The sequence below is a fragment of the Sus scrofa genome, chromosome 13 (assembly GCF_054392235.1).
Source record: "Sus scrofa isolate SSC_HxYL_T2T_F1_AM1 chromosome 13, Sscrofa_HxYL_maternal_Yorkshire_Landrace_v2.0, whole genome shotgun sequence".
Lineage (NCBI taxonomy): Eukaryota > Metazoa > Chordata > Mammalia > Artiodactyla > Suidae > Sus > Sus scrofa.
Genome location: NC_139395.1, coordinates 107,750,393 through 107,761,134, shown reverse-complemented (window position 1 = coordinate 107,761,134; position 10,742 = coordinate 107,750,393). Strand labels below are relative to the sequence as shown.

The window sequence follows — 10,742 nt, the reverse complement described above, 5'->3', positions numbered from 1 at the left end:
ATTCTAAACGTCATGCAAAGAAAATATAAAGTTTCCTGTTCATTAAAGTAAAAGAATTTAAACACAGTATATTGAGGAGAGAGAACTTTCTCTGACTATAATCTCAAAGTGATTTTGAAAATCACAAGGTGCTCAAAGCTTCGCGGTGAGTTCTTCATAAATCAGAATGACAATCATATGTATAATTTCTGTGTATGCAGTAAACAAACATACATGCAGACACATATAGTTGCAAAACTGTTCCAAAGCTGATGTGAATGAGAATTCCTGAGAGGTGTAGTCTGAATAGTGTAGCCAACTCAGGAGTTAAAACTGAGTGACAGGGAGTTCCTGTCGTGGCGCAGTGGTTAACGAATCCGACTAGGAACCATGAGGTTGTGGGTTCGTTCCCTGCCCTTGCTCAGTGGGTTAACGATCTGGCGTTGCCATGAGCTGTGGTGTAGGTTGCAGACGTGGCTCCGATCCCACGTTGCTGTGGCTCTGGCATAGGCCGGGGGCTACAGCTCCGATTAGACCCCTAGCCTGGGAGCCTCCATATGCTGTGGGAGCGGCCCAAAGAAATAGCAAAAAGACACACACACACACATACACACACACACACACAAAAAAACTGAGTGACAATATCTTAGGGCCTGCCAGTGATTTGCATTTTTCTATCCACAGGATTCTATGACAGAGTAGTTGTCCCAGCAGACAACCAAAAAACCCTATGTGAGACCACTGTGCACTTACTTTCTTCACTGAGGAGAAAAAGTAATGCTTTAAGCATGTGTCCATTCCATACAGCTTCTCACCACACAGCAACATATGTATATATGTGTATGTAAATATCTACATGTATATGCATCTGTATTTTTTAAAATAAACTTGAGAGAAGCAGGCAATATAGGCTAATAGACACCACAAAGGATTATTAGAATGACTACCTCTGTGGATTAAAAATTAGAGAAAAAAGATTATAGCTAACACTTTAAACACAATACTAGTAGGAGAAATATGTATTAATACTGCATTCTGTATTTTCTTCAAAGAATTAGGTCAAATTCCTATTAATAATTAAATATTAAATAAGGATGATCTTATCAATTATCCTGCACCAGGATTCTTTCTTTGTGTGTGTGTGTGTGTGTTTGCCTTTTCTCGAGCCGCTCCCACGGCATATGGAGGTTCCCAGGTTAGGGGTCTAATCAGAGCTGTAGCCACCGGCCTACACCAGAGCCACAGCAATGCGGGATCCGAGCCACGTCTTCGACCCACACCATAGCTCACGGCAACGCCAGATCCTTAACCCACTGAGCAAGGGCAGGGATCGAACCCACAACCTCATGGTTCCTAGTCGGATTCGTTAACCACTGTGCCACGATGGGAACTCCCAGGATTCTTTCTTAACACTTCACTTTTTGCAGCCCAGGCTACACATTAAGAGATGCCTATGTTCACTCAATACATCCCACAGTACTTGCCAGCTGGTATAATAGTACATGTCAAATTTGGGGGAATCCTGTAAGTATTAATATTATAATAACATAGAAGCCATCAGACCACATTTCATAGTTTTATTGAGACTTTTTCAGTTTTAATTATCTATGGTAGGTACAATTCTAATGGCCATAATTATATCAAAGCTCTGCTGTTATTATCAACAGGAGATACGAAGTTGGCTGCCATGCCTTAGACAACACATACACACACACATACACACACACTTGAAATTGAACACTTCTGCATGCAAACTTATAGGAAATAAATTTTAAAACATGATTTTGCACAATTAGTCTGGAATTTGTTAAGCTACCATTGATTTAGATAAACCTGAGAAAGCTCAAAACGTCAAGTAACACTGTTTCCATACCGCTCATTCAATGGTACTATTAATCACAAAGAAATCTAGTTCAATTATCTATATTAAAATCACATAATATAAAAATAAACATTTTTGCAAAAGCACTAAAACATACTAGAATTCAAATTCACAATTTTTTTGATATGTAACATATATTCCCCTTCATGTTAATATGTAATGATGTGTATAATACAATGTACAACAGAATTTTTAAGTTGTAACAGGATTCAGCAGCCAAATAATATACAGTTACTACCATAAAACTTGGAATTAAAGCTATCATATGAACAAAGCAAACATTAAAATCACTAGCAGTGTTGAACTTGCTGGTAGTGTGTTACTTACAAACTCCATCTCAAAGAAATTAAGATTATACTATTTCACCTGAAGAAGAAACACAACATAAAAACTGAAGCAGAACTGAGCACAGTTAACTGATTATACCAGCTGCCTTTTTGTCTTTCCATTTCCCTTAAGCATTTCCTTAAATTTTAATGTTGTATCTGTAGTGCCTATACCACCAGACTTCTAAAACATAAGAGATCTACTTTGAATTTAGGACAAGTCTCTTGCATTTGGAAAAAGAAGCTCTGACTATATTTGGGGACACAGTTCCTCCTTACGTGTTGAAAAGGCAACATAAACTTTTCTATAGTTTTATATAAAATGCAGACAATACAGACCCAGTCTGGCTAAGGTATTTTATATTAACTATTGATCTTATGATAGTTTGACACCAAACTGTGTCTATGCAGAAAGAACCCTAAATAAAAAGGTAAACATGCCAAAGCATTTCTAGAGAAAAAGAATCACCTGTTTCACAAAACAGATTTTCATATTTTAGATGAAAAAAATCTGAATATTTAAACATTTCAACAGACTGATATTTGGAAAGCATCATAATATACAGTAACTCATTTTCTATGCATCATATATTATGTAAAATACACCAGGGTGACATATTAATATTATACATAGTAATAAATATAATGTACATCAGTATGTTGGATCTTTAAAGAAAGTGTTGCAATCTGTACAATGGAAGGACTGTGAGTTTCATCAATAAATACTATTATGATAGTTACAATTTGACCAGCAAAGTTAAAGCTTCACTATGTCTCTAACGAATTACAAATATTTATTGTCATTGTCACCAGTCTGATTCCAGCTGCTCTGAACACTGACATCTCTTGTATCCAAAGGCAGTATAGTGGGCTGCCCCGAGGAAACTGCAAAAACTTACAGGTCATGTCCATTATCACAGCTGAAGAACTTTGTACAAATTTTTAGCTAAGGACTAGAATTGAAGAGTCCTAGAAAATACTGTAGCAGATTTCACGCACCTTTGGCTGCCTGTAGTTTTAATGCTTTACTACATCCCCTAAGGCCCCAACAGATGGATGTCATCCAACCCTTTTAATCCACTGTGTATGGACTTGACAGGGTCAAGAGTTCCACAGCTGGCCGAGTGGCAGCGTCACTGTTTTTAACTCCAAATCCTACTCTCACTCTTATCTCTTCTTGGTCTGTTTTTTATCATTTCAATGCAAACATACGTCGATGTTCAAAAAATCAAAGATGCCAACTGATGAGCCGTAAGACACCTTGAAATTGGCATTCAAGTTGTTTTATTGTGTGAAATTTAGTTAACTCTAAGTCCTATAATTTTAGCTCTTCTTTTTATCAAAATTCCAGTGGATGTCTGCCTTTACTCTTAAAATACCTACTCATCTCATTTGTCATGAAACAGATTTTCAGCTGATAGGTCACTGCTTTATCTTGACCCTCTGTATGTTTTCACCATTAGCAGACTCATCTCAGAGACCTCTTTGTGCCTGGAAGGGGTTGGACAGATCATTCTTGTCACTCTTAGGCAGGTTTGTGCATGTCATCATTGTTTACTCTGTGATATATGAAGCTAAAGAAGAAACACTGGAAGAAGCATGCCAAGAAGTCAAAGGGCATTTTTAGTCACTGTTCACCTCCACACTGGATCCGCACTCCAAAAGCAAGTTCTCTGGAAGCTGAAACAATGTACTTAACACATACTGTAAACCAGACTTGGCATCCTCAGACCTAAAAGGAAGAACACTAAAGTAAATGGTGAGGAAATATTACAGAAATGGGAAGCATTTGTCTATAAGTTCAAGGATGGTACAGCCTTTGACATTTCCATTTTGGCCGTCTTAGTGATATGAATCTTGTCTCATGGAACAGGATGTTTGGTGGGGTAATGTATTCATGACAGTCTTAGTATTTGTCTTTTAGGATTCCACAACAGACAATACGGTAGGACCCTAACCAAATAAGAAACTCTTTTCCTCAAAATGAGGAAGTGTAGGTAGGACATCTTAAAAGTTTCTTCTTGATTTGGTCTCTGTAATTCTGTGCTTTAACACTGAACATGTAAAAAAGTAGCCCTCTTTAGGAAGGCTAGATACAGCTTTTCTTCATTGGCCTGGTGGCTAGCGACTAAGTAAAATGAAGTTTCTAGGAAGAAACTGAAGGGTTCACAAATCTGCAGTCTACCCAGGCACTGCAAGAACAGAAGCCCAGCTCTGACCTTCCAGTCACAGGGTCCCACAGGGTGTTCAGGTTCTCCCCTAGAGACACAAGTTACCCCACCATCAGTTGCAGACTCTGGTGTTAGCTTTGTTGGGGTATCTTCACAGTTAAAAATTCCTTTGACACTGGATTTATTTATATGGTATTGTAAACTGTGACACCTCACCTCATTATTCTGCCTTATATAGAATTTGACCACTTCAAAGACTAGAAGTGAAGCAATTCAATATTCACTGAAAATTGTTATGAAAGTTATTGAAGTATTTTATGGATTTGTCATTACTGCTTGGCAGAGGGAGAATATAAAGCACTGCCTAGTAGTAGTCTCTTAAATTATTAATAGTCTGATTAGCAGTTTCTACACATTACCTTTTAGTGCTGTGATACCTCAAGTATTTAAATGTAATTCTTCATAGTTCCCTTTCCCATATATTTGTAGTGTTTTTTTTTCTTCAAATATGAGCATGTAAGATCCAGTAAATCATTACAATATTTCATTCTGTGAACACGACCCATACAAATTGTGTGTGCTGCCTTCTTTCTATATTGCATTTAATGTTTTCCAGCATTTTGAAGAAGCAAAAAAAGAGCCTTTACACATCATGATTAATTTAAACTACACTCCTTATTCTAAAAATGTCTTCTCCCCACTCACAGTTGTCTCATACATTCGAGAATATGCTTGCATGCATTGCATTATGGATGACTGTCAACCACTCTCCCCCCTTTGCCCAACATCCCTCAACTTGCTAACAGTTATTCAACTTTGGTTTTATTTTAGCTGTGATTTTTTAAAATTGTTTTTACAGATGTAAGTAAGCATTTGTCCTGGAACACAAACACACCCTGAAGGAGCTGCATAGCAGTGGTGCAAGTAAATGCTCTTTATCACAGGAAGTCTGAGAGAGTTCATGGTGTTTTCAAGGAAAATACGTGCACATTAATTATTTTGAAGGCATTTTATGTGCAAGATAATATATGCAGGATTTAACCACCAAACATTTATCACCCAACATACAGTAGGCAGTTTTCTAGAAAAACAACAACAAAAAAAAACAAAACAAACAAACCAAAAAAAACAGGGAGATAATCACTTTTTAGACTTTTAAATTCATTGACTTGACTTTTCTATTCAGTTCTTCAAAGAAACTCAGCCAGCTACCACCTTTGCTTATAGGATGAAAAAAGACTCCCAGCTGCACTCTTGTTCATCTGCTATTGAATGAACTAAGTTTAGGATTTGGCTGTACTTCTCTAATTTGAGGATGTGAAGTTTCAATTTGTTCTTACCTCGGATTATTAAAAACAATAAAGGCCAGACAAATCACAAATTTAAGTTTCAGGTGGTCAGTTTTCTTGGAGAAACTATTAATATCCAGATAGCTCCAGCACTCATGTACACTTTGAACAGAAGAGCTTGAAAATATTAAAGGCAGAAGAGAAAGTAAATATTTAAGTAGGATAGTATCATTTTATTTTACATACTTCTGGTTAGAAAGGAAGTCCTTGAAAGCAAACCCAAGCAAGCCAACTGTGGGTGTAGGCATCTCCACTTGTATTTTTTTTTTTTTAAACTCACTACATTCTTGGTTTTAATTTTCTCTAAACATACTAGAAATTTAAAAGGGAAACAAGCATTTGGCTCTGTTAAGCATCCTACCATGTTATAAAATGTTTGGCATCTTCACAAGCTTGTATCTCCATTCTGCTTGAATTCCGATAGAATATTGAGGGTCATGTCTTCACTCTTGGACTGCAGATTTGCCTCACTTCTTCTGGAAGCTTTCCTGGTGGCTCGGGAGAGTCTCCTTCTGAAAGTATCTCCTGCCAAGAAATAGAGAATGGGGTCCACACAGCTATTGAGACTTGCTAGACCTCTTGTCACCTGATAAGTGGCATAAACCCTGTCATTGAAAACACACATTTCTGGGGTCTGAAAATCCAGCCGGGCCCTCAAATTCATTGTTTTCATCACGTGGAAAGGGATGTAAGACACGGCAAAAACAGTCAGTACAATAATCACTAGGTAAATGGATTTCCTCCTCAGAGGTGAGTTGTCCAGGTCTTTATAAATCAAAGCTCTCACAATTAATCCGTAACAGCCCAAAATCAGCACCAAGGGGACACAGAACATGGCCACGGTCGTGCACATGCTGTAGATGAAATAACTTCGCAGGTACTCATCTGAGGTGGTGTCATAGCAGGTGATGGTTTTGTTTTTTCGGATCCCAGTGCCCGAGTAGAAGAGGATGGGGGAGATCGCCACCACGACGATGAGCCACACCAGCACGCTGATGTAGACCGCATTCTTCTTCTTGAGCCTGCCCAGGGACTTGAGAGGGTACACCACACCGCTGTACCGGTGCGCACTGATGCAAGTCAGGAACAAGATGCTGCCATAGAGGTTCACGTGGAAGATGAATCGTTGTAGCTTGCACATGGCATCCCCGAAGATCCAGTCGGTCTTATTGAAGTAGTAGAAGATGAGAGCCGGCAGAGTCAGGACGTACAAAAAGTCAGCGAGGGCCAAGTTGAACATGTACACGGAGATGCCGCTCCAGGGCTTCATGTGGAAGACAAACATCCAGATGGCCACGCTGTTGCCCAGGAAGCCGATAATGAATACCAAGATGTAGACAGCCGGCAGATAGTAGAATTGGAAGCCTGTCTTGGTAAGCGCGCATTTGAACGGGACGGCGGCGGTGGAGGCAGCTGTGCTGTTCCCCCAGGGCGGGCCCAGGCCGGCCAGGAAGGCAGCGTCCGTCCCGTTGGGGACCGCCTGCCACAGCACCTCGGTCATTCTGTCCTTCCCGACTTAGGCGGCAGCTCCAAGCGGCAAGCGGCGGCGAGAGGGCGGCGGCTGCGAGGGGCGCAGAGAGCATCGGAAAGGCGGGAGAGCGGACAAGAGCAGGCGCCCGGGATCCCTGCAGGAGAGGGCGCGCGGGGGCTCGCCCACGCCGGTTCCGGCCCCGCGTTCTTCGCGGGCCATGAATCCGTCCCGATCTATGACCGAACTGGACTGGCCGAAGAACCAGCAACTTCCCCGTCCGGCTGGCAGCGTCGAGGTTACACAACAGGGAGCGTAGGACACCGCCGCCAACAACTTTCCCTCTGAGCTTTCCCGAGGGGCCGCAGGTTCGCGCCGGAGAGCGCGCCGGGGGCTCAGCGAGGTCCGGCGAAACTGGTTGCGCTGCGCTCCGGTGCGGGGAGGGCGCGCCCCAGCCTCCTTCCCCCAGATATCAACTTCGTTTGGGCATCTTCCTTCTCCCTACCTTGCATGCCAGTACTTCGGCTCTGGGGCCCGTGCCACTGCCTCCGTGCCTCTCTGCGCTCAGCCTCTGGGAGCCATTTGGAGCGCTCGTGGCCGCAGACTCGTGCGCTTCTGTATCGTCTCCGGTTCGCCGTCTGTGTGAGCTCGCAGGCCCTTCTAGAGCCTCGCTCTGTCCCGAGTGCTGGCGGCTGGAGGGCGAACCGGCTCCCCGCAAGGATGGGCGGAGTTTGGCCACCCGAGCGAGACCGCGCTCCGCGGGGAGGCGAGGGGCGTGCCTCCGCCGAGCCCGCCCGCTGCCCGCCAGCGCTCTTCCTGGCGTTTGCCCGCAGCCAGAGGCGTCTTCTGGGGAGCCACTGTTCACCGTCCGGCGTGCTCAGCTTCTGCCCTTTCGCCACTACTCGAGTCGGTGGCGAGGGCGAGGGCGAGGGCGTGGGGTGCGCTCGGTCAGGGTAAGGGTTGACTGCTAGGGAGCGATTGGCCCGCGAGCGCTCCTGGGCTGTTCCGCCAGCTATCTAGGCAAAATGAAGTTGCTGACACACAGGAAACCCCTTTGACGACTCAGAGCCTTCTGCCGCAACCCTAGAGCCAATGAGACTGAATTCTCTAGGGCCCTCAAGAACCACGCCAGGTGTTTGCAGGTCCCAAGCAGCCAGCAGTCCCCAGCTGGGAGCGCCCTGGCGCTGCATTGCTCCGCACTTCTCGGAGACCAGATTCCTGGCACTTGCAGGAAACTGCTACTCCCAGAAAGCATTCAAAACAAGGAGGGTGGGTGGGGAGGGAGATGAGGAGAATCTCTTTCTGCCCTTCTAGTCTACTTCTTTTTTCTTTTTACTTTAATAACCGAATGCTAATAAACCGACGTCATTGGTAATATCTACGTGAGAATTTCTTGCTTCAGCACATTTCAGCCTCTTACCACCTACCAACAATGCAGGATCCCCAACTCCTCCTGTCCAGTAGTACATTTAATTAAAGAGCAGAGACTGCAATGAAAAATAATTTAAAATATATTGTTCTAGACTAGAAATAATTTGAATTTTAAATACAACTTTATATAGAAGTATGTAAAGACAGTTTCTGGTAAGTACCCTAACAATATTGATTGGGACCTCCGTGAATACTGCCACATTTTTATTGAAAAACTCATTTTCATGAATATCAAATTTTTAAGCAGTGTACTTCAGAATCGTAGTTGAGTAAGTTTGATTGGAAAATAAATGAATTATTAGCTGTTGAGAGAAATATTTAGATATACCCATACAGGGATGGAATCTAGCAATCTTTGACAATTTACTAATTAACAATGTGTTTTATGTGAAACATTTATAGTGGCTTTTGTCTTTGAAGAAAAAAACAAATCCAAAAAGAAAATATCTGTAAAATATATACTGTAAGATTTCTCTCTGCTCCCAGGTGTTACATGATAGTGTTCTCTTAAAAAATATTCAGAGGAATACCACAAACTCCTGACTTTGATACCACAAAAGAAAATTCCCTACAAGACCCAGACAGTTCTTTAGAAGGACACATGTAGAAAGAATCATATCCAAACACAAGCCATCGTGAGAACACTGGTATTTTGAACTGTGGTCAATTGAATAGCATGGAAATAAATGATAAAACTCGAGTAAATAACTCAAGGGCATGAATGTTGTTTTGAAACAGTCTGAATTGATGATGAACAGGCTTCAGCTTTCTCATCTATAAAATAAGGAAGTCAGATTTGACTTTTTTTCCATTCGTACATAATTCTATAATTCTCAGCCTTAACGTGAAACATTTTCATATTGTTTGATTAGGATGGTACCGAGTGGAATGATTTTCTCTTGAGAGAGAGAGAAGGAAGCAGAGAAAAGCTTTAAGAGTTCCCTTGGTGCTTAATAGGTCCTAATTCCTCACTCCTTTGTGTTGTTCATTTGCAGCATGAGCAATATATAATCTCATTCAGAAGTCTGCTGCAAATGCATTAACTCACTATGTGAATGTTTTGAAATGTACATTTAGTCCAAATGCCATTAAGTACTTTCAGAAAACTTGACACTTTATAAGGAATTTGTAGAAGGGTAGTTGCCCTAAGTGACAGACTTTTAAAAATATTATTAAAAAGGTAAACTATGAAAGCACTGCTTTTACATCCTACATATTTTAACTACAGATTTATAGTATATTTGTTATGTATTAAGTCAAAATTGTGCCTTTGGGAATAATTTATATGTATTCAGTATTGTTTATTGACTTTGTTAACTTTCTATTGGAAATACTTTAAACTAGATTTAGTAAAGGGAAAAATAAAATACCATCTAAAACCAAATAACATATCGCTATTTATTGATGCTTGAATACCTGTTATAAATGCCTTAAAGATATGAGAAGAATATTTCATATATCTAAGATAAATACCTCAAACATTTTGTATTAATTTGTTTTTCACTTTGTTAATGATGTAAATTCCTGACTTTAAGAGATTAGCAAATGTAGTTGGAAATGCAAAGAACATAGAGTTAACTATTAATAACAACATATAACAACAGCAATAATAAATAGCCTTTCCTATGTACTCAGCACTATGCACAGTACTGAGTCCTTTGTTTTATTTTATTTTATTTTATTTTTTTGCCATTTCTTGGGCCGCTCCCGCAGCATATGGAGGTTCCCAGGCTAGGGGTCTAATCAGAGCTGTAGCTGCTGGCCTACACCACAGCCACAGCAACATGGGATCCGAGCCGCCTCTGCAACCTATGCCACAGCTCATGGCAACACCAGATCCTTAACCCACTGAGCAAGGCCAAGGATCAAACCTGCAACCTCATGGTTCCTAGTCAGATTCGTTAACCACTGAGCCACAACGGGAACTCCAGTGCTGAGTCCTTTAATCTATAAAATATCCTATGGTAGTTGACAGTTACCATCCTTAAATATGATTTATATGTATCCATAAATTATGAACCTTAGGCACAGAGAAGTTAAGTAACTTATCCATAGTCACACAGTAGAAATTGGGATTTAAACTTAAGCGATCTATTCCTAAAGCCTGTATGTTTAACCACTATTCTAGGATGAAAT

At 41.1% G+C, this 10,742-nt stretch overlaps 1 protein-coding gene across 3 annotated transcripts; it reads right to left on the bottom strand.

Moving 5' to 3' along the window:
• Positions 1-1,542: 1,542 nt before the first annotated feature.
• Positions 1,543-7,850, bottom strand: P2RY1 (purinergic receptor P2Y1). Of its 3 annotated transcripts, XR_001300377.3 has the most exons (3): positions 6,069-7,850; positions 5,699-5,824; positions 1,543-3,919 (listed from the first exon to the last, which is right to left on the bottom strand). XR_001300377.3 is itself a non-coding variant. In XM_005669935.4 (2 exons), the coding sequence occupies exon 1, from the start codon at positions 7,206-7,208 to the stop codon at positions 6,093-6,095; it is 1,116 nt and encodes a 371-aa protein (XP_005669992.1). In that variant the 5' UTR covers positions 7,209-7,850; the 3' UTR covers positions 1,543-3,919; positions 6,069-6,092. The 3 variants fall into 3 exon arrangements, 1 of the variants encoding a protein (XP_005669992.1); XR_014822586.1 differs by having other exon boundaries at positions 5,699-7,850; XM_005669935.4 differs by lacking the exon at positions 5,699-5,824.
• Positions 7,851-10,742: the final 2,892 nt, after the last annotated feature.